The sequence below is a fragment of the Hyalella azteca genome, unplaced genomic scaffold (genome assembly GCF_000764305.2).
Source record: "Hyalella azteca isolate HAZT.00-mixed unplaced genomic scaffold, Hazt_2.0.2 contig6477, whole genome shotgun sequence".
Lineage (NCBI taxonomy): Eukaryota > Metazoa > Arthropoda > Malacostraca > Amphipoda > Hyalellidae > Hyalella > Hyalella azteca.
This window is the reverse complement of record NW_025936638.1, coordinates 26,257-52,767: the sequence shown is the minus strand read 5'-3', so window position 1 is coordinate 52,767 and position 26,511 is coordinate 26,257. Positions and strand designations below refer to the sequence as shown.

At 37.9% G+C, this 26,511-nt stretch overlaps 2 protein-coding genes across 2 annotated transcripts; one reads left to right on the top strand and one right to left on the bottom strand.

Annotated features, from left to right (window-relative positions):
• The first annotated feature begins 718 nt into the window (after nucleotides 1-718).
• Nucleotides 719-11,313, top strand: LOC108666035 (exocyst complex component 7). The gene is made up of 18 exons (XM_047880859.1): nucleotides 719-868; nucleotides 1,008-1,173; nucleotides 1,519-1,575; nucleotides 2,270-2,415; nucleotides 3,140-3,260; nucleotides 3,665-3,822; nucleotides 4,247-4,322; nucleotides 4,716-4,839; nucleotides 5,273-5,397; nucleotides 6,295-6,374; nucleotides 6,888-7,019; nucleotides 7,239-7,429; nucleotides 8,181-8,256; nucleotides 8,340-8,472; nucleotides 9,162-9,378; nucleotides 10,057-10,168; nucleotides 10,409-10,542; nucleotides 10,833-11,313. The coding sequence occupies exons 1-18, from the start codon at nucleotides 818-820 to the stop codon at nucleotides 10,933-10,935; spliced, it is 2,202 nt and encodes a 733-aa protein (XP_047736815.1). The 5' UTR covers nucleotides 719-817; the 3' UTR covers nucleotides 10,936-11,313.
• LOC108666042 (puff-specific protein Bx42) lies at nucleotides 11,221-21,882 on the bottom strand. The gene is made up of 11 exons (XM_018152848.2): nucleotides 21,738-21,882; nucleotides 18,001-18,157; nucleotides 17,583-17,759; nucleotides 17,089-17,255; nucleotides 16,659-16,799; nucleotides 16,275-16,344; nucleotides 15,672-15,866; nucleotides 14,881-15,056; nucleotides 13,287-13,396; nucleotides 12,629-12,827; nucleotides 11,221-12,012 (listed from the first exon to the last, which is right to left on the bottom strand). Exons 1-11 carry the CDS (start codon nucleotides 21,752-21,754, stop codon nucleotides 11,802-11,804), a joined length of 1,620 nt encoding a protein of 539 aa, XP_018008337.1. The 5' UTR covers nucleotides 21,755-21,882; the 3' UTR covers nucleotides 11,221-11,801.
• Between the last annotated feature and the right edge of the window lie 4,629 nt (nucleotides 21,883-26,511).

The following is a 26,511-nucleotide window of genomic DNA, read 5'->3' as shown; positions in this document are numbered from 1 at the left end:
CTAGAGCTTTGAGCTTTCTCACCATTTCTGGAACTGTGCGATTTCTGTTAGATGAATTAACTCATATCTAATTGTTAACAAAAGTGCATGATCAAGCTGCAAGATTCCAAATGTATTGAAAATTTGTCCCATTGGGGCTACTGGCCATGAGATTTCAGAAACAAGAAGGGATATTCCAATCCTGAATTAGCAGGAGTACAAATGAAAATTAAAAGCCAGAAGTATTGTAGTAGGACAGGTAGGTCTATTATTTACCCACGGTAACCACCAGCCACCAGCCCACCACCACCTCACCTTTCTATTTTGGCTGCTCATTAATTCAACCTTAAAGTCCTCAGTCATCACTAATTTTATACCTAATGCTTACAAACTACAAAGCAACATCTGGGTCTCTGGTCTTGTAAATAATTTTGTTGCAATTTTTCAAGAACTGACAACTTGGTTGTATTGTGAAGTTTTTTTTTTGCCTGCTATAGTAAACTGCCTTGCACCTCATGACCTCAATGAGAATTTGTTATTCTATAAGTGAATAGGTACCTTGGATCTCCATGTCCATATCCCATTTATGAGGTTATATATTTAGGGTACCTCAAAGAAAATATCATTACCACCATCATAACCTTGAAGTTTATTTCAAGATTTGGCAATTGCAGGAATCCAAAGTTATACTGCATTTTTTTTAATTATGTATTTTAAAGAAATGTTGCCATAAGCAAAGTTAATTATTTATCTTATCCTTTCTGATTTTTATTAATAATCTTGTCTGCATTTTTAGGTAAATTTACTTTTCACCTCTGGCATTAAATACAAACACAATATGGACCAGGTTGCAGAACGAAAATTCAGAGTCTTGAAGCGTCTTGATAAGGTGCGTTGTAATAATTTATTAATAAATTTCATTGAGATAAAGTATCATCTTGGGCAATCAGTGCCCTGAGCCTAATTCAAATTGATAAATATCTCAAATTTTTATTGGTTTACTTCTAAAAATGTTCTTCTATTTTCAGGAAATGGAGAGTCTGAAGGCATTGCAAGATTTAGGGAATCGATCAAGTACAACAGCTGGAGGCATGGTGACCATTCTTGACTCATTTGAACATCGCCTTGCCAAACTTGAGACCACAATCCTTCCTGTTTATCAACAGACTGGCAATCTTCAGCGGAGACATCACAGTCTGTTGAAGTCAACCAATAATTTTTTCCTTTAATAGTGAAAATTATTTCATTTTCATGTGAAATTGGCATCGTTACAACTAAATTAGCTTATATATATGTTTGGTTATCGGTAATTATTTGAAATAATTTGATGAAATAATGGTAATGTTTGTTACAAAGTCATGGATAGAGTTGTTCATTGATGTCATTCAAAGTAATTATTTTGAACTACTTCTTCAAAATCAAACTTTAGTTCACAATCTATGGGGTTTTTGAAGTGCTTATAACTTATAGTGTGTTATGACTAGGAGTATATTCATTCGATCAAGTGCAGTTAGTTATGTTCATTTGATTTGTTTTCAGACATTGAGAAGACCCTGTCAGCCTTGGATCATGTGCTGTCTTTTTATAATGCTGCTGGTTAGTATCATAGTTGTCTCTATATAATATAGTTGGTGTCCGAGCCTTAAATTATTAAGTGTGTCAATATCATGAACTAGGAAGTTCAAATTCATTGAAAGTACTTAAATTTTTTCCTGTTATTGCATGCCAACTGATTTTCTATATTTTCTTCAATTGTTCCTATTTTTGGTAATCATTAAACTATGTCCTTCATTCTATCCCAGCCTAAGAGTAATGGATCATGAAAATAATGAAAATAATAAATCATTATTAAAAATAAAACTTAACTTGTATATAGATGATATTCATCAACTTTTATTATGTTCTTTTGCCGAATTATATTCTGGCGTATAGGTACCATAGGTCAAGGCTATTATGGCTAGTATGACAGTTTCAACATTTTGTGTTGATTGCTGGTAGTTTTTTATAAAAACCTTAATCTTCTAGTTTTCCCCACATTCAATAATTTCATGAATACATTCTGTATTATCAAAATCCATCTGAGAAGCATCAGGTTTATCATCAGGTTCAAATTAAGGATTTCATGATTAATTAAAATTTTTTAGGCACTCTGGCTGCTTATGAAACTTTGCTTGATAATTTCATTGCTCTAATGTGTGTTGGTTAAATCTTTACTGACATTTACCAGATAACCAAGCTTTTTAGCTGTGGTTTTTGTTCTGGTCTAATCCACACCTACATTCTTCCTCAGGTGAAACTGAAGCCATAATCCGCAGTGGTCGTCCCAGCGAGAGTCGAGGAGGAGTTGCCAGCTATCTGCGTGCAATGGATCAGCTGGCTGCGGCCTGCCATTATTTCAGATCACACAACCCACAGAGTGTTGAGCTCAGCAATGTTGTGAGATTTGCTTTTCCTTTTCTAGGATTTGAAATTACTATAAAATTTTTCTAACTGTTATTGTTGCTTCACTGGAAAACAAAATACCTTGTTAAATTATTTTGAATGAGGTTTAAAAATATTTTCGTTCATTGATACACTCAATTCTCACACTTATCATGGGTGACATGATTTTTTTTCTATGATTGTAAGACTATGAAGCTAATAACTAATATTATCCTTTCGTTATTCATTCTTCTTACAAATAGGATAGGCATTAGAGAGAGGGCAGAAAATTTGGAATAGCTGCTTTTTTATTCGTGTTGATGGTCATAATTTAATTCTAGTTAGCGCATTTTCTCATTTATTGGAAAAATATAACTCAGTACTCACGGCAGTGAGTGACAGAAAGCGAATTTTCTCGTGCATAAATCAGTTTTCGTTGCGATTAGTACAGTGCATTAGAGCTAGGATGTCGTATCTTTGATACATGCATGCCCGCTTCCTAAAATCGACGAAAACGTGAAGTCACGGACGGACAGACAGACGGACATGGCGAGCACAATAGTGCATTTTTTCTATGAAGAGAAAATGCGCTAAAAATTCCCTATTGTGCTCGTCGTGTCCGTCTGTCTGACCGTCCGTCTGTCCGTGACTTCACGTTTTCGTCGACGAGAAAATGCGCTTTCTGTCACTCACTGCAGTGCGTACTGAGTCATTGTTATAAGTTTTACTTGCTTTACAGTGCACGCTGTTTGATGCCGGCAGTGAGGCTCTCGGTCGCGAGTTTCGGGACGAGCTGAAGAAATATCAGCGGCCACTCAACCCAATTGTGACTCTTGACCTCATAGCCCTCGAGGGAGACGGTCAGTGATGGCTGCCTCCTACTGCCAAAAAAATTTGAAAGTGCTTAATTACAATAACATGTAGGTACGTAATATTGTTCTGAATTTAATCAACAACTGCAAGACTATTGTTTCGATTTTTCATCTAGACATTTATTTTATTTTTGTAAGGAATAACGATGCTTGCATTTTCACTCAGTTTTTTTTTTTTTTTTTTGTATGAGCCCAACTGCTATCCTTAAGGCTGCTTATTCAAATTCAATTTGTTAGTATTTCAAGTAGTGAATTCCAAAAATACTTCTTGCTCATTTGAAACAGTACTCAATTGCGTAAAAAACATAAAATTTATTCAAATTTTGTGGTCTCATTGATTTACTTGGTTCATATACTGCTCAAATACCACCAACTTGAGGCGTTATGTGCAGAGCTCAGCGAAGAAGCCCTGTCCAGCATAGAGCTTATACCTGCTGCAGCACGAGACGATCTGGCTCTCATTGCGGCCTGGCTGGACAAGCATTCCCACTCCGACAAGCTCACTGTTTATGCCAAAATCAGATCCCAGACTATGATGCAGTCTCTTCAGGTCAGTTGTCCAGATGTAGTCTGTATTCTCTTCAGACAGGTTCGCCCGGTGTAGTCTGGCTGTGGTCTAATTGCCCAAATTCACTTTTTTTTTATTCATTGATAAAGAAAATTAAGCTACACTGATGCAGCTTGTTGCTAGAATCTTTGTTTCAAAGTAAGCAGAATATTTTTGATAGTTACTTTGAATTTAATTTGCATTGCATTCAAATTTTTATCAATTGTCAACCCGGTCAACCTAAGGATCAACTGTAATTCTAACTGAATTCTATCGAACATGTGTATGGACGGCTATGCATTTGTTGTATTTCACGTATATTTTATAATAATTGGTTAATTGTTGCTCCTATTTCACTAGAGCTTGTTTACTATTGGGCATCAGTTATGCCGCCTCATGGGTTGCGTTTGTTCTGCGTATTTTTCAGGCACTTCGAGACCATCAACGAAACAACAGCGCCGAGCGCGGGGGCATCCGCGGCCTGGCTAGCGGCATGCCTGCTGGTGGGCACTGACGAACTTTTTATTATCTCAGTACTGTATGTTCGATGAAGTTACACAAACGTCTTTTCTTAAAAATTCAGAATTTAACTTTTTCATTTGTTTTTTCTGATGATAATTTTTTGTACTACATCGGGTTTCAATTAAATGATTGGTGATTTAACTTTTTGAACAAATTGCTAGCCGTTTTCCACTCAATGATTGAGAACTCACGATGATGAGTGATTTCTAGCTTATTTTATTTTCAAGATGTTTCATACCTCAAATCCGTGTAAAAATTCGGCCTCTAAAACAATTCAAAAGTCTAGTTTTTCTTTTGTTTCCTTCAAATTTAGTTGGAAAATATCACTCTGATGAAAGAGTTCATGCTACAATTATATCAAGCTCTTGCCTCAGGTCTGACGAGCCTGACGCCATCCAGCATGGTGGGCAACTCACCGGCCCCCACGCTGCGCTCTCGTCTTGCATCAAATAAAGTTGATTTTACCCCCAAGAGTCGCTCACACAAACTCACTAACATGTCAGTGTCCGCTTCATAATAAGTATTTGCCTGGTATGATTGCATGATAAATTATGAACATAGTCACAAATAACTCATTTGAGATACGGTATACCTTGTTAAAAATATACCTACTGCGGCAACTTTCAAGTTCTCTAATTTTGTGCTCATTCAAGTACACGTTTCTTTGAAGTACTTCATGCCATGATAAATTTTGTAAATCCTCAAAAGTCAATCCATTAAGTAATTTTTAATATGGATTAAAATTTACTAATTAACTTTCAGGGGGGGTAAAGTTATCCAGCATCCATTCTCGTGTATTGTTTTTATTTTCTTGCTCACCATAGAACTTAGTCATAGATCTCTCAAATTTTAGCATTCCCTTGAAGTTCGGTTGAACCAGACGCCACGATAATCTCATTGTAGAAAAATAATATAGTTATTCCTCTGTCAGGCTTGAGCGCCGCACAATGCAGATGCTGCAACGCGCCAAGGGCCGCTCAGCAGGCCTGCTGTCAACAAGTGGCACTCCTACCTCGCCTTTCTCTCCATACTCGCCAGCGTCGCCTTTCTCTGCTGGTCAGTTCAATCGTACATTTCTCTAGACCTATTATATTCTACATCACAAGCATTTCAGAAATACTTTCCTCTTACATCTGAATTATTCACTGGTAAAAAAATCGCTGTTCGGTTGAATTGACTTGTGATACAGAGTTCTTGGATGTGACCTGTTGTTCACTTCACACGTTTTGATACGCAAAGGCAGCCTGATTTGGCTGACAGGATTGTTGCACTGTTGCAGAGAACTCAGCACAGTTTGGGTTCTGGACTCGTGCTGGCTGCTGCCTCAGTGCCCGCTGTAGGTCTCGTGTCGTGACTTGCTTGTGCGCTCTTGGTGTTCAATAAACCGCCTTGTGCCAGCACCAGCATTCCTGCCCCTGCTGAATTTATTTTTTTTAAAACGCACTATCCACCATAACATGCCTACAACACTTGATAAATAATAAAAATTAAATACATTGAGGTTTTGGAGCCTATGGCGAAGTGTCTCTATTTTTGTCACGTTGACACTTGAAGGTAGAAACCCTAGGACCTAGGTCCTAGGATAATTACTTCACCACCGGTCACTTCCAAATTTTGGTTCACTTTTGCTGCTGTATTTTTGCGAAAATTTCAGTTGTCATCAATTTACTTGCATTGCTTTTGCCGTGTTTCACCAAATATGACTTGACGTTCTGGAACTAAACTCTTTGTGTGTTTCACAGCAGTCCTACTGCAGTCTTACTCACATTTGTATGCCACTGATTTTCAGTTTTTTTCAAAGTCCGATGTTTTAAATTTCAACAAAGTTTCTTGCACGAAATATTTCTGATATTAGTTTTTGTTATTTACGCTATTTGCGCCATCAGCTGGTAAGAGTTATATTCTGGATGTTGTGCATAAGAAACATTGATTAACTTTTTCATCTCATTTCAGGTGGGTCAGCTTCTCCTAGCTTGGCAGCGACTGCAGAAGAAACTCTCGAGGACAGCGATGTTCTGCTCTACTTTGCACAAGTTTGTAAACTTTCACTAATGTTAATCTATTTTATTTTTTTATTTATGTGATTGTTATTGCTTTGCCTTCAAGATCTGGATTGTTGAGTGAAAAAGTTTTATGGGATCTTCTCGAGTCCCTGCTGAGGACAGTCAAAGCAACACGTGACTTTATTAGTTTAGATTGATAAATTGGAAGCATGCCCGTAAGGCTTGTGACAATATTGCACCCATTATTCATGTCAGGCGGTAGAGGGTTAATTCTCAGGGTAGGCCAGAGGTGCGGTCTTAGGTGTTCGTTCGGACTGCAAATGCGTCCAAAATTGACCCTGAATTTTGGTTATTTTAAAATTTAATTCCCTAACTAGCCTATTTCAAATTTAATTCCCGATCCCTAGCATAGACAGTCATTGTATGAAAGTGCTAAGGTTTAGTGATAACAAGATCTGAAGCGCTAGAAACCTCTCCCCTACGACTACTACTTAGTGATAACAAGAGTCGCTCCAGAGACTATAGGGACTATAATGTGTACAGGTAAGTGCGGTGGTGAGGCTGGGAGCTCTTGAACAGCGGCAGCTCGAGGCGCTCGTGCCACCCCAGCGTCACGTGAGCACCTTAGAGACGCTCCTGCGTGAGCCCATCGATCAACTGGCAGCACAGGGCGAGGTGAGGATGCTGAGTACAATTTCTAGTACATCTGCGTTTATTTCTGGACTATTACAAGTAAATTATTATTATTGCGTTGTATTATTCCACAGATACCCAATACATTTGCGTTGCTAAATAAGGCATTTAGATGACATGTGAGAAATTATTACTTTCATAAGTAGACTTGGACATGCCTGTCGATGTCATGGGACTTATAGTTTTGCCCATATCTCTCAGCATGTAAGCAGTTGCGGTCTGAAGTCAATGCAGCGAGGCGACAGCAGTGCGGTGATGTGTCTGCTGACGTTGCTGCGTCACCTGAACGCTTGCTTGCCAGAGTACGAGCGTCTGCTGCAGAACTGCCACGCTTCTCTCCTCGCCAAATACACCGCCATCGCCACCAGCATGCGCCTTAATGTCAGCTTCAAGTTTAGCAGTGAAAACATAATTGACACTGCCTATCGAATTAATAATTCGATAAGCAGTGAAATAATCGAATGTGTTGAATCCTTGTTCCTATGAACTGCTACTGGTACATACGTGGCATCGCCAGCAAGAGGCGCCTGAATGTTGTGGTCAAGCTAAACATAAATTGGGGAATTTTCAAATACGTTGAATCCGTTCGATATAACCGGCTACTGCTGCATTGGGCCTCGGTCTTTGCTGGGGTTTTAACGTTGCTCCTTAATATCACTAATTTATAATGATAGAGAGATTGGACATTTTTGTAACTCGTTTTGCAAAATCAGGATAATTGTACATTTCCTATCTATTAAATCTGAATACCGTATCGTATCCTTTAAAAACGCCTTGCGTTTTATCAAAATCTCATTACGGTACACATTTGTAGCAGCGTGTGACATTGATATTTTTTTTTGGAAATTTATCAAGCTTTACGGTACTATATATTAGGTGTTTAGTAGGTGTCTTTACTGACTTTATGATACGAGATCTCAAATCAGTTGATTCTACACACCATATTACATGACCTGTGGAGTTGCATGACTCACCCCCTGCCCCTTACGACAGGTGGTGCCCCATGACTCACCCCCTGCCCCTCACGACAGGTGGTGCCCCATGACTCATCTCCTGCCCCTCATGACAGGTGTTGCCCCATGACTCACCCCCTGCCCCCACGACAGGTGGTGCCCCGTGACTCACCCCCTGCCCCCACGACAGGTGGTGCCCCATGACTCACTCAGCAGCTGCAGGTGGGGGTAATACGCTGTTCTTCGTGCAGCAGCTGCAGGTGGGGGTAATACGCTGTTCTTCGTGCAGCAGCTGCAGGTGGGGGGGTAACTTCCATGTCTTGCGTTTGACTGTTGACGTTCACTGCAGGAATACACGAGCGCCCTGGGCTGTATCCTGCTGGAAGACGCGTCGCTGCGCGCGACAGCGAGCGTGCAGGTGCCAGGGCCTGGTGAGCAGCTCTCCTTTGAGCAATGCTCGGCTCTCCTCGCTGCCTACATCAGTGAGTCCAATACAGGATGTCTGCCTCTAAAATTATCTGTTATCTTTACCTTAGTAGGGACTGAATTTACCTTAACGTTATTTTTACTTAATGTTTTAGTAGTCATTCTGTCAAAAATCATACTTGGCACATACAGAGATTGATTTTAGTTCCTAAATTGTCGAGTTGAGTTTGAGACTTCGTCTATTCGTTTTGCAAAAAGCGACTCGAATTTGAGTTTACAAAGCAACTTTTATTCTTAAAGTGAGATTTGGGGTGTTAATTCAAATTGATTCAGCATTAGCAAAAAAAAGCGAGCACAAGGGAAAAATTTTCATTTAGGTATGTTAAGAACAGAGTATTATTTAGTGGATTACCCATGGATACTGTATAGTTTAATGCCTAAAAATTATAAAATACTTGAAATTATATCCTCTTCGAATACCTAGATGTGAAATATGTAAAAGTCAACAATAGTGTTTCAGTTTTATACCGAGTTATTCGGCGTTGAAAAATAATCTAAAATATACTCATCAATGTTCTCTTACGCTAAGAGTTTCCTTATCGTTGTGCAATTTTTGTTCTGACGTCATCCGTTAGCGTCAGAACAATCGTTGCCGTTTTTCTGACATCCACTCTCGTCAACGATTCATTATTTACTTTCGCTTGGACTATTCTAAAGTACTTAAGCATAATTCTACTGTGAGCAGAACGAGTGCTGAGCAACCTCGGTCTCTCCATCGTTCAGCGCAGTGAGGCTTACAGCGATGTCACTCTACGCGCCGTCTTCCGTCTCAATAATTACAATTACCTGCTGAGCACCCTGATGAGTACGGGCCTTATGGCGACCCTCGAGCTCGTCGAGAGCCACGCCAAACAACATTACCGCGACCAAATCCTTCAGCAGAAGAAGCTCTACTCCCAGAGGTCGGAGTTACTGATTTTTAAATTACATGACAGTATGATGTTTTTAGCGCATTTTCTCATTTATGGAAGAAATGAGCTATTGTGCTCGTCATGTCCGTCTGTCTGTCCGTCCGTCTGTCCGTGACTTAACGTTTTCGTCGACGAGAAAATACGCTCTCTGTCACTTACTGCAGTGAGTACTGAGTTATATTTTTTGTTGTGATAGTTACCGGAGTTACAAGACGTCAGCCGCATGAGGATTTTGAGGAAATAAATAATGATGATATTGTGCAGCACCAATCTTCGGCAGAAAACGAGCACCAAATAGCATCGTTAATTTTATAAATTCATCTTGTCTTGGCAAAATTGTGAATACTTATGTGTCTCAGTAGCATGCATATTGCAATCTTTCTAACAATTGAATGGAAGAGAGTGCAAGCTCAAGTCCCTCCTATTGTAAAATAAGTTAGCTACTCGGGTACAATTCTTCACTATTATCCATTCTTTGAAGAATTTCAGCATTCGGTAGTCAATCATTTGACAACGAATCTGTCATCATGAACGCGCATCTTATTTTTTGGATTATTGACGTTTTCATGTACAAATGATTCATACAACCGTTAACCACACATTTACTCTTGGTAGAAACTAACTTTTTGTTCGACCTCAACAGTAATCAATTTACCGATGTTTGAATAGTTGGAGTGCAGTTTTGCACCACCTGTGTCCAGCTGAAGAGCTGCCTGCCGCCCAACTCACTGCTGGAAAAATTAGAGACCGAGATCGCCAGATACTCAAGGACAGATTCTCGGTGAGTTTTACTGCCGTGAAGGAATCTAAACAATGCTAGACATCCTACGCTTGTAAACTTAATCATTCGAGTTGATCATTCGTGGCGTTACTTTGTCCTCACAATATGTTCATTGTTCAAGCACGTTCTCCACTTCCAAATAAATCGTCATGACCGCGTTCTTCTTTAACGGAAATAACAATACTGCTGGGTGATATTCGATTGTCAAGAACTGTAAAGTAATTTGTCTGTAACTTCCAGGGCTTCAACAAAGAGATTGAGGAAATGCAGCGTGTGCAGAGAAGTTACAGCATTCCTGACCGTCAATTGCGCGAGAGCCTCAAGCGCGACAACAAAGAGTACATTCTACCTAAATACCAAACTTTCTACGACAGGTAAGTTGGAAGAATTACTTTACACACAATTTTGCCACGAGTTTCACTTGACAGAAGTATCGTTCAAATCTTGGTCTAAGGATTTGTTAACTGCCGTCAATACAATTCGAAACTAAAACCCCGGTAATTGCATATAATATCAGAAAACCGAATGATAACCCGTCGTCAATATTATTTTCATTTGAAGGCCGCGTATCCTTAGTTAGCATCAGTTTATAGAAGGTGCACGGGAACGGTTAATTAGTAAAAAAATCAAGTCAAGGTATCGTATCATCGTGCGTGTTGCGCAGGTACAGCGGCGTGCCCTTCAGCCGCAACACCGAGAAGTACGTGAAATACACGCCAGCAGAAGTGGCTAATCTCATGGACAAGTTTTTCGACGTGGCTGCCTAATTTTGAAACCGCAGAGCACGGCTCAATGCGACAATTAACCTATGTGCAAGTCTGGAGGTGTCATTATTTCATCTGCGGGAGCGAGAAACAATTACGACAGCGAGAATATCTCGATATTTTACAAATAGCATTGGCATTACCTCAGTTACAGTATCGTTAATTTTCTTTCAACTATTGAATATTTACAAAAGACTGTTTTAATTGAATTAATTCATTTGGTTGTCAGTTGTCGAATGTTTAAAATTTTACCTCGTACATTTATCATGGAGATTAGTAAAAATTCGCTCACAGTTATTATTTACTCAAAGTGACCTTATCTAACTTATTTATTTATGCTTTATATTACAACAAATCAAATAAAATATCACAAAATTATTTCCTCGTTTAACCACAAAAACCCCACTGCATCCCATCCTTAATACATTTCACCTCGAAAAATGAGAGAAATTTGAGCCTTGCGCATCCTAGTTCAGCATGTACGAAAAATCTATAAAATTAACTGCAGCGTGACGAAAACTACCATCCACTGAATTAAAATGTTACCGTTAGATGTCGAACCAAAAATTAATAAGATTTATCACAAGAAGACTCAATGAAACAGAATCTAATTTTGAAAAAATTTCAAATATTTTTTTTTATACATATTAACAAACACAACTCGTTATTACATCAACATACTGTTACATCCTTCCTTGAAGTAAAAATTTCCCTCTTATAGGAATAAACACTAAGAGGTTCATTCTATTCAAGCTATTAACAGGTTTTCGTTAACCTGAACACACGTGCCGCTTTTTGATGTCAATAATAATTAATAACGGACTAATCATAAACATAGCCGAGGCTACCACGAGAAAACATTGAGAAGATTAATCTCGCCTCCGCCTTTTATCTCTATTATCTGATCTGTCGTCGGCATCAGTGCCTCGTTTACTGGCTTTCTTAGCCTCTGAGAGCAGCCCAATGACACCGAACAAATCCTCCTCTTCCTTGTCGCCTTCACCCGACGCCTGGAACTCCACAGGGCCTGACCTGCTCACGCTGCTGTCCGCCCCTGAGAACCCGCGGTCTGGCACAAATCTGCAAAACCCGGACAATATTTATTTATGCACCGATGTTCATTCTGGTGAGAGCGGGTGAACGTCAAAGTCAAAATTAGCTTAAAAGCTAACAGTACTGTAGAAAAGTTTAACTTGAGTACTTGCACTAACTCTAACATCGACTGGGCTGGCAAATAAACTCGTGATCGATCTAAAACTTTGAAGTTCAATATGGAAATAAAGCTAATTATTCATAATCCATGCTTATGATTTAGACTGTGACACTTTTAAAGAAAAAAATCGCGAAGTGAATAAGCAAAAATTCACTTCACGAAGATTGACAAAGTCTACATATTTCATGTTGATAAGCGCGGACTGCAACTGAATGGCATGATTTTTTCAGAAAAATTTTAATGATTTTTTTTAAATCGTTGCAGTAAATGATGCAGCCTGGACCATCTTTGCATTACAGGAGGTGTACAAGAGCTCTAAGTAACAAGGCCTTACCTTTAATTAGGTAATACCGTACAAAAGTTCAAAATCGGACGGGTGCATAAGAATCTGAGACTATCTGACATAGTTAATCAACGTTGTCCCCACATGCACTACAATAACTTGCTCTATAAAATATGGTTATAAATTATGATGAAGCTCACCGCTTGGTAGACATGAGCTCATCCATGCCACCAAAGGTATCGGCTGCAGAAGCAGAAGGCCTGTAGAGAGCGTTGCCGAGACTGCCTGCTTGTCTCCAGGGCTTGTCGTAAACGCTGTACGCCTCGTCGTCCCCAAAGCCTGAGTCCATTCCTCGAGACTGGTTGAAGAGACGCTGGTCGAATTGAGCCTCCCCACCACCTGAGCAATACGTTTCAAATCAGTAAATCAACCGGAGAAACGTGCGGCATCATGAAATTTGAATATAAGCAACAAGTAAACTTCAACAAGTTTAAACTTGACAAAGACTCGACAAGCAAGTTAAGACTGGACAAAGATATAAAGTTTCAATATTTTTGTCCATAGGTCGTATTCAGCCGTATATAACGTGCTGATGTATTCAGGTCGTCTTAAACTTCTACAAGCAGATAAAATGGTATAACAAAGATTATAAACTATCAAAAAAAGCATCAATTAGAATAATTAATAAGCAAAACAATCAAAATCCGCAACGACTTATGAACAGAGTGGATGATAACATAGCTACATAGAAGGTACTGGATATTATATTTTAACGAAGCCTCACACTTAGAAAATAATAAAATAGTATTCATGCTAATCCAAAACAATGAAAGTAAAGTAAGTTCACAAATCACGTACTGGCAGTTTTCTGTGGCAGTCCGAGGGCGATTTGTTCAGTGATGTCGCGTTCCCGAGCGCCGCCAAGCTTGCGGTCGTTGCCAGACATGGCTGCCTCCCGCTTGCGCTCCCTGGTCATCCGTTAGACGCAATATTAAAAGAAAATAACCTTGTAATTTGACCAATAAGATGGAATATTGGAACAGAATACGCTAATGATCTTGTAATTTGACCAATAAGATGGAATATTGGAACAAAATACGCTAATGATCTTGTAATTTGACCAATAAGGTGAAATATTAGAACAAAATACGCTAATGATCTTGTAATTTGACCAATAAGGTGAAATATTAGAACAAAATACGCTAATGATCTTGTAATTTGACCAATAAGATGAAATATTAGAACAAAATACGCTAATAATCTTGTAATTTACTACGTTGAGTGCGATACGACCCTCCGTTGAGTCGTTCCTAATTTCCATCTGCCGCGAAACGACCCACGGGCGGGTCGTTTATGAAATTTAATGAATTTTCAAAAGAAGACATTTTGTATGACTGCCATTCTTAGTACATTGTGTTGGTAAAAAATATATAGTTTGAAATAATATAAAATGTAATCAATTATTGTAGTTGAATACCAGAAAAATCATATTTCGATTTTTAATTTGAATGTTCAATTGGAACCCAAACACAATAGCACCAACGGGCAGTCGGCAGTTTCAAGAATCACATTCAACGTGTTAAACTGTGCTCATTGAGCGTCTTTACACGCGCGGTGTTTCTTGGGTGTAGAAGTACCAAGAAACAAGGGGCCATACTTAAAAAAAAAATTAAGAGATCGTAAGTTCATCAGCCAATCATTGGCTGCCGCTCGAAAGGCCGTCAATGATTGGCTGATAAACTTAGGATCTCCACCAATCGTAGACAAGAAAATGGAGCGTAGGTACTTACGTTCATTTAGCGAGTTTTGAAAGTATGGCCCCAGGTCACGAAATACTATGGCAAATATGTGCAAACACTGCAAACGGAAAATTTATGGTAGGAAGGAATCCATGAGCAGAACATTCAACACGTGAAGAATAGAGACAGTAAAAACGATTAATTGAGAGAAAAAAATCGTCCTACGATACCAAACATGTTGTGTAATGTTAACATGCCTAATAAGAATATCTGTATATATTATGCCTGAAAGGTAATCTGTATCACGACACATGGACTATTTTAACTTACATATATGTGATAGTTACTGTTAATGGTTGGTAGAAAACCCACTTTAAAGTGAGAGAAATGCATAAAAAATTATGAATGGGAAATATACGCCAAAATTGCAGAAGAGAAGTAATATTAATATTTACAGGAAATGTTTAGTTCACAAATACTTTCTCGTCTGCATGTCAATGAAAAATCAGCAATTTGAGAAAATAGCTAGCCCTAACCAACATTTTAAGGCTGATAATGAAAATTATTTTTTAAGTTAAATCATAAAAATACATCCGAAGCTTCCGCAATGAAAGCAAGAAGCATGCGCGAAGGCGGCGCATCAGCGTGACCGGGGACTAGGAAGTCCCGAACTCATCATAAGGTCAATAACACCGCAGTTCGAGGACACACACCTGGCCCGCTCCGCCCTGAGCCGATCTCGCTCAGCCTCCTCGCCGTCGCCTGAAGGCAGGGGCCGCAGCCCAGATTGCTCCTCGCGCGCCTTCTTGGCCAGCATCTTAAGGGACTCTTCCTTGCGCACCTTCTCCTTCTGCGCCGCCATCTTCTCCAGCTGCGACCTCATCTCTACCTGCAAACCATGTATGAAAATTCGTCAAGTCCTGCTCACATTGAACTTAAGTCTAGACATTTTTGTGACTTTTTCAACAATTGCATGTGGAACCATCATATCAGTGAGACTTAAAAAAAAATTCTCAGTAACAAGAGACTCATAGAAAATATAATTCTAATAGGAATTCAAATGCCGAAATAATTTCAGGAAAGAAGGCATACATCAATTCGATTCCCTGAAGCATTGCATACAAACAATACAGAGAATTCACCGTTTTAATTGAAGAGACTTGCACACTCAACAAACACTTGCGTAGGGCTACCAGCACAAGAATCTCGAAATATTTTTTTGACTCAAAAATGTTTTCAATAAACCTCAAATAATCACAGTTGGAAATCAAAGCCAAATGAAACAAATGGAAAAACTTGTGTAACGGCATTGTTACAACAGTCAAGTACGAGCCTCATCAATACCAAAAAGATCTTTCATTGCAATTGCTCGTTGTACTAAACGCCTTGATTAATCCATTACACTGAGTAATGTAATCATTGTATGAATCCATTGAATATGAATAATCCATTGAGTAATGTAATCATAATCTCTGTCCAATTGAACACGCAGCGGTTTGCTGACCTGTTCGCGAGCTTTTCTGTCAGCGATGTAAAGCGCCTCTGCAAGCTTGGCGAACTTCTCATTGATGTGCACAGACTGCAGGCCGCGGCCGTCAGCGGCGAGACGCTTGTCCAGAGGTAGAGTGTAGCCTTTGGGATTCTTCCAGTTACTCACGGATGGAGGGATGCGCCACTCTTGTTGTTCTTTTACAGTCACCTGCAGCGAAAATATGTTCAAAATATTACTAATTTGACGCAAAAAATATGAGCTTAGGTTTAAACATGGAAATGTAAGGCCTAATTCTTTCAAGATAGCCATTACATGATATTTTGATTGAGAAAGTAATATTATGCTGAAGTTCAGATAAACTTTTGATCTGCGTGAAGCTCAACCTGAATTTTAATTAGCAGACAGAGTTTGTCAAATGACTGAATTTAGTTTAGTGCCTAGATTTGGTACCTAAGATTTAAGAAAAGAAAATCCCACATTAACAACCTTGTTTGAAATTCAATACTATTTGAGCAGCTACAGAAAATGAAAACAAACTAGCACCAAAAACATTCCCAGGCTTCAAGATATCATTTATTCAAGATAAACACTTAAGTGCATAAGATGAGATATTACTTTTCTTGTTGGCGAGTGCATGACAGGTGCCGGTGGAGATGGGGGACCTCGCGGAACCTTTTTGCTGATGCTGTCGTGAAAAATAGTAAATGTTTAGTTATGCTGCAGTGAAATTGATTTATATGCTCAAAAACATACGTCAGTAAAAAAAAATAGTCAAGGTTGAGTGCAAAATATTTAGTATTGCATACTTTGAAATTGAAGTTACTATAAACAACATTCATTTTTCAATTTTTAATTCAATCTAATAGGCACTATTTCATCATTATCAGAATGAATCATAAATAACCAGTGTTAAAAATTTCTTCAATGTTAATTTTTAAATGTAAAAATTCATTTACCATTAATAATTTTATCACAAATTATTCATGTTCAAAGACTTGCTTGAATTTTGGAGGCTCCATTGGGTCTTTCTGCATCTCAACCATTCTGATGACGCGCTGCTGCGCTCCCGAGTTGAAGGCAGAGCCCTGCTGCCCTGGCGTGTATCTGATGTACTGTGCAGGCGCCTGCTTCTCAGCACATCTGCCTCATGATATGGCCATCATTAATGTGACACAACCAGAACATAATAAACAAGATCAAAAACATCACAAAGCAATGGAAATTAGTATGACAAAGGCAACTTTTCACTAATTCTAGAATGGAGAAAAGGTAAAAAAAATTAAAGGCACCAATTCAAGCTAAGGCAAAATTTTGATGTTTGAACTTTTTAGAAAATTCAATGTTATTGCTATAAAATTACACTGCAGTTACAATTGTACATCAAGGGTACAGTTTTGGTATCAATAGCCTTGTTCAGTGATGGCATTACCTGACAGGCATAGCAGCTGCAATTTTTCCTTGAGTGAGCTTCTCTAGCGCTAGTCTGGTCTTCTCTGTGATGTCATCAATGGTGTCCTGCTCAGGCTTCTGAATTTCAGGATCATCTTCGCTTGTCACAGCTGATGGCAGCAGATCTGTCAGCTTGCTGTATATTATCTGTTCCAACAATAAGAAGAAAGTAAATCATCTGATGAGAAAGAATTTTTACAGCTAATTTTTTGCTAATTTCTGTAAAATCAGGATTTAAAATTATGGCTTTAACAAAAACTGTCGCTACTGAAGAGATCCAGAAATAGTACTAAATTATTTTAATACTTTTGTGTCCATGGCAGGAAAAAATTCAATGTTTATCAATATATTAATTAATATTATTAATATTTATTGATACATTTATAATAATAAATTAAATTAATCACTACAAATTTCATATTTTGTACACTCTGGGCCCATGAGTAAGTCGTGGAAAAAAGTTTCCATGCTTACCTTGTCTTTAGCGTGTCCTTGTCGAGCCAGCAAGTCATACTTGACTTTTCCCTGAGAGTCGAGCTGTACTGCAAGAGCTGTGCTCGTCTTCCCTCCTTCATTGTCATCTTTCTTACCCATGTTGAGAGGGTATTGAGCTACAGGGCACTCTGGATACGCACCTCCATCACCAAAGTCCTGGACAAAACATGAATACCGGTATATTAGATATATCTCAGGTAGTATATCTGAATAATCTGTCCAATGGGCACATAAGATCCCATTTATATGACAACAGATGACTAAATAATTATATCCACAAACATTTGGAGTGAACATTGTAAACTTAAGCCTTATAATGTGATTTTACAAAGGATTTAAATGTTTTTGCAAATTTACCCAAGTTTAAATTTAGTTTAAGTAAGAAATTGGTTAGTACCTCTTGAACCCGAGGAACCCATCCCTTTCTATGTAAATATGGAGGAGCAGACCGGGCTGTTGAGACGAGCGCCATTTGCTGCAGTTGGCGCTGGAGTCGTCTTCTGTCATCCTCAGCTTCCCGGTCCCACACATGGCCACTCACAGGTGGCAAGATACTGTTATACAAATTTAGATTAATATTTATTTAAAACCTATAATATACATTTTCTAGGTTGTAATTCCCATTAAAATATTCCATCAAAGTTAAGAATTAGGAAAAACAATTGACCATTGGTACAAGCAATATTAAGTAAAACAAAAAAATCAATTACAAGGAATGCTTCCATTTAAAATTATTTAAATATTTTGACATCATTGCTAAAGTATGGAGCAAATAAGATTAGATATTTTTAGATGATATCAGTTCTTTTTCTTCCTGCATATAGAATTATGGCTGAAAATGTATTATGGCATCCCAAAAATTTTTTTTTGCAGTTTCCTAATATTTTCTTCAAACTGAACTGAAAATATAGGTATATAGGACAATAAGCAATATATTTATATGCTTCTTAATTGGATACCTAATCATCATAACTTCCTCCAAAAACCTACATCTTCCTGACCAGGCTGTAACTCTAGGTTCACGCATAAAGTTTCTGTCATTTTAGGGCAGATACGTGCCTCTTTCCAGCTGTGATTGGTTGAGGCGTCATCCTCTCCAGACTGTGATTGGTTGTGTGATGGCCTTTCCAATATGCTATGTCTTAAAGTTAATTTAATACTCCTCTAAATTCCACACTGTAAAAAATCCTGACTCCTGATGATGGTAGGGCTTAAGCCTACAGAGCAGCATGGAATTCTTATCAGGTAATATATTCTCATGTTTATGTAACAAAATGAATCGGAATGCCTACCACGTTACACCTCCCACCGCTATGTCATGGTTTACACTGAGCTTGTGAGAGGCTGCCACTATTCTGATGTTGCAATATTTACTGACTGCATGTGGATCTCAGTGATGCCATTCTAGATTATCTTCACCACCTATTATCAATGCCCTGGGATAGAAATAATTACAGATTTTTACACTACATCATTTTCAATTAAAACGAAAAAATTTTTCAGGCAACTGAAACACTGAAGTGTTGTTAATTCCGTGAGTTATGAATAGTTTGGTTGACTAAAAATGTTTTTCAATTGAAAACAATGTAATGTAAAAATTTGTAGTTATCGCAGTGCATTGATAATATCTACTTATATTCCAAATTTTGAGCTGATCCCTTCAGTATTTCAGTATAATGTATTTATGCCAGTGCATTAAGTCAACATGCACATTGCATGCATGTCCTACAAATTGTGAATACATATATAAATTTACATATATTCTGAATGATATCCACTGGGCACTGACCACTGTTGATTATCATTTCTCCATCCAGTGACCAGTGCATAGTCCCCTAAAAATAGAATGACTACACAATCACTACAGTCTATGGCCAATACAAATACCGAAAAATGGGGCTACTTTGACCAGCAGGGTAACTTTGACCACTTTTGTTTTTTTTAACAAAAACCCTCAAAACTCAAAAACGGTTTGACATAGAAAAATTTTGTCAATGGCCATCAAAGGCCTAATACTGAGGCTATGTAACACAATAGAAAGATTTAAAAAGTTTGCATATCTAATAGGTTAGAAAATTAATAATGTGACCCACAAAAAAGAGCTATTATTAAAAGCCTGTTGGAGTACCCCCTCCAATTTTTTTATTTTTTGGTTAAATAACTCCAGGTTTTGATGCATTGTAGAAGAACTCTTCTAGTTACATATGCTAAAGACAAATTTTAGGAAAGTGTCATAGTTTGCAAATCGGTAGTGCCACCCCCAAATGGGAGAACTTAGACCACCTAATGTCAGCTCTGATGGGGTAACATAGACCGGCTTGGAAGTTAATATAAAATTACCATATATAACATATTTTATGTTTGACAGCCTATTTATGTTTTTTCTTTATTTTTCAGACTCTACAGAGTCTTATATATGGTAATTTTAACTTAATTTCCAAGCCAGTCAATTTTACCCCGTCAGGGCTGCCATTAGGTAGTCACATTTCCCCCATTATGGGGCAGTGCCCCCCCATTTGCAAACTATGACACTTTCCTCAAGTTTGTCATTTGCATATGTAACTAGAAGAGTTATACTACAATGCACCAAAACCTGGAGTTATTTGGAGTTATTTTACCCAAAAATATAATTGATTTTACCATCCGGTCTAAGATACCCCATGAGCTGGGGTAACAAAGACCATCACTTTTTTTTAAATTACATAAAGACTATGAGAGGCAGGAGCCAGCAATTTATGGTGAGTAAAGCTAGAGTATAGACCTGTATTTTGCATGTTTCAATTCAAGTTTAATTTAGCTATTAAAAAAAATGGCATCATTTATAAAAAAAAGTGGTCTAAGTTACCCCATTTTACGGTATATATTCTGGGAAATTTGAAGCTCCCTATTTTAACCAGGACGTCTCGTCTGAACTTGGTATCATCTCAGAATTCTTACAAAGTTACGAAGGCCTGAAAATTGTCCTGGTTTTTATTGCAAACCAGGACAGAGCCTGTTGTCTCATCTTGTCTTAGGATTAGAATTTTCCTACTTGTTTCTGAAATCTTGCGGCTCCAATTTGAACATTTTTTAACACAATTGGAATCTTGCTGCCCAATGATGCACTTTTGTTATTAATTAGATAGGAGGTAATTCATCTGGCAGAAATCTTGCAGTTCCTGAAATTGCAGGAAACTTCTGGTTGCGGCCTTAAAATTAAATGTAGATGTTTTTCAGGCTTGTCTTGTCTTGGATAGAAAAAATACCAAACACAGGAGTCTAGTGGCAGCTTGCAGAGACTTGTCAGTGATGATGATGGACTGAAAGTGGAAGCAACTGGAGCCTGCGGAGGCTAGTATGGAATATATCTACTTGGCGAGCCGCGACTGAATTTTTTGAGCCGTGGTTTTATGGATTTGCCAGCCGTGATTCCATTTCTTATTTTTTAATCGAACAAAAATTTATGACATTCGAGCCGCGAGATTTCATACCTACTGAAATTATATGATATTAGAGCCGCAATATTTCAGACAAAAATAGGACTTTTCCAGACTAGTGCGGAGGTATGCTGGCCTTTCCAGATTTTAACGTCATGCTTGCCATTTTGCTATGTTTACCAGTTAAAAACGGTATATTGCCCCTCTGGAATTCCACACTGAATTTAATAATTTTAATTTAATTTCAGTTGCACCCATTTTCCCTACCCACCTCTAGTCGAATTTTTAACCAAAATGTTGTATTCTAGTTAGAATAGATAGCCTAGCTATAACATGAACTTTCTAATGGTGCATGAATCTTTGAAATTGGCTCATAGGAAGCCTAGAACTGATAGTTTTTCCACAAAAAGTGTTAGAAGTTGGTCCATTTTGGGGGTGAAATTAAAAAGAGGAAACGTTAATGGCTTTTTCACTTTTTGACCTACTCTATTCAATATTCATACTTATATGATATCTTTCTAATTTTTTCTTTTTTGAGTGGTATAATTTTCATTAGGATCACAGAAAAAAAAATTATTTTGTGCACATACTAGCCTAGGGCTAGGTAGCCCTAGGCTACCTACTACCTAGCATTCCAGCAATAGCAAATGATTGATGCAACTAAAACTAAAGAGCATGATAATATTTATGGAAGATGGATGCAACATAAAATACTCACTCTTGTAAAGAAATCATCTTGCTTAATATTGCAAGAAACTGGAATTTCTTCTGAGAAGAAGACTGTATCTGAGAAGTCAAAAAATTGATGGCAAACACTAAATCACCAGCGTAAATGCACGATGGCCGATTGACGAGTGTCGAGATTATTTTGAATCAGGTATCTGTGCTGACTTCCTTTTCCTAGGTCGCTGTGAAGGGCATGCTGCGGAATGATCAGTCTCACTTGGATCACAATATATAGTCTCCATTGCAATAATAATATTTATATAGCAAGCAATTAGAAGTATTTCGCTATACGGCCAGCGTTTTCAAAAATTATATTTCAAAATTTCCAGCGTTATATTCCATCAATGAAGAAATATATTCCAGTTTGTATCATAAGCGGGGATAAAATACAATTCTATCGTATTCTAACATGACAAGATATTACGCTTCTCATGACGAGCATTCCTATAAGCACGTCAGGCCGTAAATTTGTCCGAGATGTCGCTTAAAAGCAAGATATTATTTATTAGGTGAAACATCTAATTTTAAATGTCTTTTATCCATGGTCCTACGTGATGAATATGACTCGTTTCACGATTCTCGAAGCTATTACGATATGATAAAAAGATTGTCAACATACATTTTTAAAAATGTTCTTTACCACAACATACACTTCTTGGCAACACACGCCTTTAACGTTTTTCAAGAAGCCCTTTGTGGCTGCGGAGCACGATGTTAGCTTAGCAATAGGTTTATATTCTGTGGTTTAAAGTCAGTGTGGTTCACGTTCTCGTACGGTGTGGTTACCCAAGCGTTCTCGGATACTTCCACACGTGTGCCGTCAGTAGGCTATCCTATACTCGCACGCACAGTAACTCACTATAGCGTTTTTTTTAACTGCGTTTAACTCGCCTGCCTATATTCTATAATGATTATGATAAAATGGTATTGAAGTTCATACACAATACAAGTTTGGTCCAATGGTTAGGATACATTTCAGCAGACTCAGCCAGGCCGCCCAGCCCCCTTAGTGCGGGCCCCTACCCGCACTAAGAACTTAGGAACAGATGAAGATGTGCCAGGTGCGCGGGAATGTTTATTGTCATTTAATCAATTTGCGCCGTGCCCCGTAATATGCCGGTAAAAAAGTGCGCCGTGCTCCTAAAGTTGTTTAAAGATGAATGCGCGGCAAACGCTATCACACACAACACAAACGAATACCTAGGCTTTTAACGGCCGCTAGTCTGGAAAAGTCCTATTTTTGTCTGAAATATCGCGGCTCTAATATCATATAATTTCAGTAGGTATGAAATCTCGCGGCTCGAATGTCATAAATTTTTGTTTGATTAAAAAATCGCGGTTTGCACTTCGCAAACATGTCATTTCATAAAANTAGTTTAATTTTCTATCAAGGGTAAATGCACCATATTCTGACATTGTGGGTAATTCTGACACTTTTCAACTTTTTCCTTTATATTAAGCTTTGTCTTAGTTCCACCTTCCACACATGTGTAGATGGTATCATGGTTGAAATAGTGACATCATACTATTGCGCGAATTATTCCCGCAAAACACTAGGTCTGGTGGGAAAATGTTAAGATGCGCAGACTCCGCAGAGCAAAACTCCACGTCACCTAGTGAGAACATTGAAACACGAGTGAAAGTTGACAGTTGACCTTGCTCTACCAAATAGTAATAAACTGTTTGTGTAGAAAGAATATTATGGTTTGAGACTTTTAAATATGTCTGTGAATATATTAGGAATCCTTTAAGTATACTTGTATTTGCTGATTTCAAGTGGTAAATAAATTAATAGATGATTAAGTTGAGAAATGGATTTAGACACATAAAAACTAATTCCGACACAACTTGAATTGGACACACAGCTCGTTCCAAGCTGTGTGCAAAAATTAAAATTTTCTTAATTAAAAGTTTAATAACTGTTGATTAAAAGCCTAATTAAGTAGTGCTCAATATTCAATAGTGTTCTAATTCAAAGCCATGTTGTATTCCAATACAGCTCACACAGCGATCGGAACTCGAACACGTGGATGTCGGAATTACGTATTAGTACAATTTGAAGCGCGGTCGTAATACGTCTCACCACGTGCCGAATATAGTCACACACAGTGTCGGAATATAGAGATTTGGTAGGTTTGCATTCTAAAGGCTTTTAAATAAATATGGCAACATTTTGTGATGTTTCATCGTTGCTGGTGCGTCGTGCGGTGTTTTGAGAGTCATGTAAAGCAAACAGAACTCAAGCAACACATATGATTTTTTTTATAGTTTTTCATTTCTCAATGCATCCTTAATGTATTGGAATATACCGCGTTTACCCTATGATAAAACTGGTATCCATGATACTTTACTGGTCTACTTATAGGACTCAAAAGTGAACTTGAGGGAGAGTCTAAAAAAACTCTGCTTTGCCACTTTAGGCTATCTGCATCAAGTTGACTAGATTTTTTATGTGTTAACTCAGGTTCTAAGAGTCAGCACAGTTATGAATATTTATTCATTATTCATAGATCACGATTTGGTTGGAAATAAATTACAAAACTGAATAGTAGAAGGCAACAATCCACATGGCTGGATTGGTGCCTTCAGACAGCAGTCTTCTAATAAAGGACTGATTTTGGTAAATGGTACAAACCCGTATGTCAATGTCGGGAATACGTTACGTTCCCAACATCCTCCCGGCTGGTGGACTCATGGAATGGGTTTGTGCGGTGCAAGCCCATTGAATACAGAAATACAGGCACCGCAATTTTTTTTGTTATCAGTTTTCATTTTTTTGCAACTTTGATGGTTAATTATATAGACAAACATTAAACATTAATAAAATATGAATGGCTTCAACCTTCAAGAGACACATAACATGACTCATGACACATGATGTATCAGCATTGCGTAAAAGTCTGTAAAGATGATGTTGCCATACCATTACGTTTGGAATTTCTGATGATAGTATGTTTAGACATATTTTATTTACAAAAGATTTTGCACTCAAAACTATTTTACATTCATTAGAATGATGAAATTATTTTTGGCTCCTTTCATTAACCGTAGAACCTTTGATAACCCCTATCAACACACTAATAGTATATAATATTGAACAAGCAAAATCTGTCATTTAACACTAATTTTTGTTTACTTCATTTGCCCAATTTCTGAAGACTTGGTTCTTCACCGCTTGCCTCGCGTCTGGACGGTCTATGGAAGGCAAAACAAATGATGTTCCCATAAGAAACTTGTAGAAAATTTCTTCTAAAATAAATTTCTAGATTTTTACTTTCACAAAATTTCCATATCAAGGAAAATACTAGATTGCTGATGGATAATTAAATGCATATTGAGTATTATAAGTTTTTTGTCTCTTGTTCCTTGACAAAATGTATCTGCATGCTGCGCATATGCTTGCATGTGTGAGCGGAGATGGCCAGAAGTTGCGCCAACTGTGCATAAGTCATAATGCGCGGGAAAATTCCCTGAAAACATACATCATCCTGAGTGTGCCCTATCAGGATTGGAGCAGAGAGGTGCTGGTTCGATCCCAGCTCTATGTGCCAGTTTCTGGTCAGAATTGGGAAGGAGCCCAGGCCAGGGCGCAGACGGTGCAAGCAGCTTTGCCAAAATATGGATTTTTAGCTCAAAGCTTTGCCTGCCATTTTCAAGATGCATTGCCAGGTAATTTTTAATAATAAAATGCTGCTAACAACTTTGATAGTATATCCCTTGCTCTCCATGCACTTCAGCACTTATAGTTACACTCATGACTCATCACAACTGATTTCTGGGCAAGCTTCACTGCATCCTGATCCAATCTTACTGTGTGAGCTTGCTGTCTTTCAGATTTACAACAATCTCAAAGTAATTTCTAAAATGTAATAATTTCTATCCTATTATGTTGGCAAGATCTTCTGAAGGCATAAATTTTGCTTCTGATGCATCGTCAAAGATCTTTCAATAACGATAACCATCCTTTTCGCTATGCTCAAATGCTATTTACACAAGTGTGAAAACAACTTGAAAAACTTACTATATATGTAGACATAAGGTAGATTTTGTATTCAATGGGTTGGATTGACATCACTCATAAATTGCTTCAAACGATTGAAAAAGGCTTTGTTTCAAATTGAAACAGGCGGAGTAATCTTTCAAATTTTGTATCATTTCCACGTAGCCTTTACTTTATGCCTAGAAAAGGAACAATCTTGAATTATTAGTCTTCAGCACAGTGGCAACTGCAGAGAGTTTTTTAGACTCTTCCTCCCATTTAGTTTTGAGTCCTGTAACTGTGAGTAAATCAACAAAGTATCATCATCATGGTTATTCATGGATACCAGCATTATCATATATAAGATATTGCTTTAAATCTTAAGGTGACCATTTCAGGCAAAAATAAAAAATTATGGCTTCTCGGCTTTCTTGGCTTATTTTGTAGCTGCTGGAAAGGTGTGTCTAATGCAGCAAACCGCATGTCTGCCCATGCTATAGTTTTTGCATAGAGAAATTTCAAAACATTAAAAAATAAACATTTTTTAACAATCTGTACAAATATTTATTTAAATTAAATCTGTATTTATAGATCACTATTCTTGTTAATTGCCAAGTGTTTGCACTCGTTTGTAAGCTACAAACAAGATGTGTTCAACAATGCTACCACCATGCAGGATTGGAATTTTCCTTCTTGTTTCTAAATGCAGCTCCAACGTGACCAATTTTTAATGCATCTGGAATCTCGCGGCCTGATCTTGCAATATTGTTAACAATTAGATAGGAAG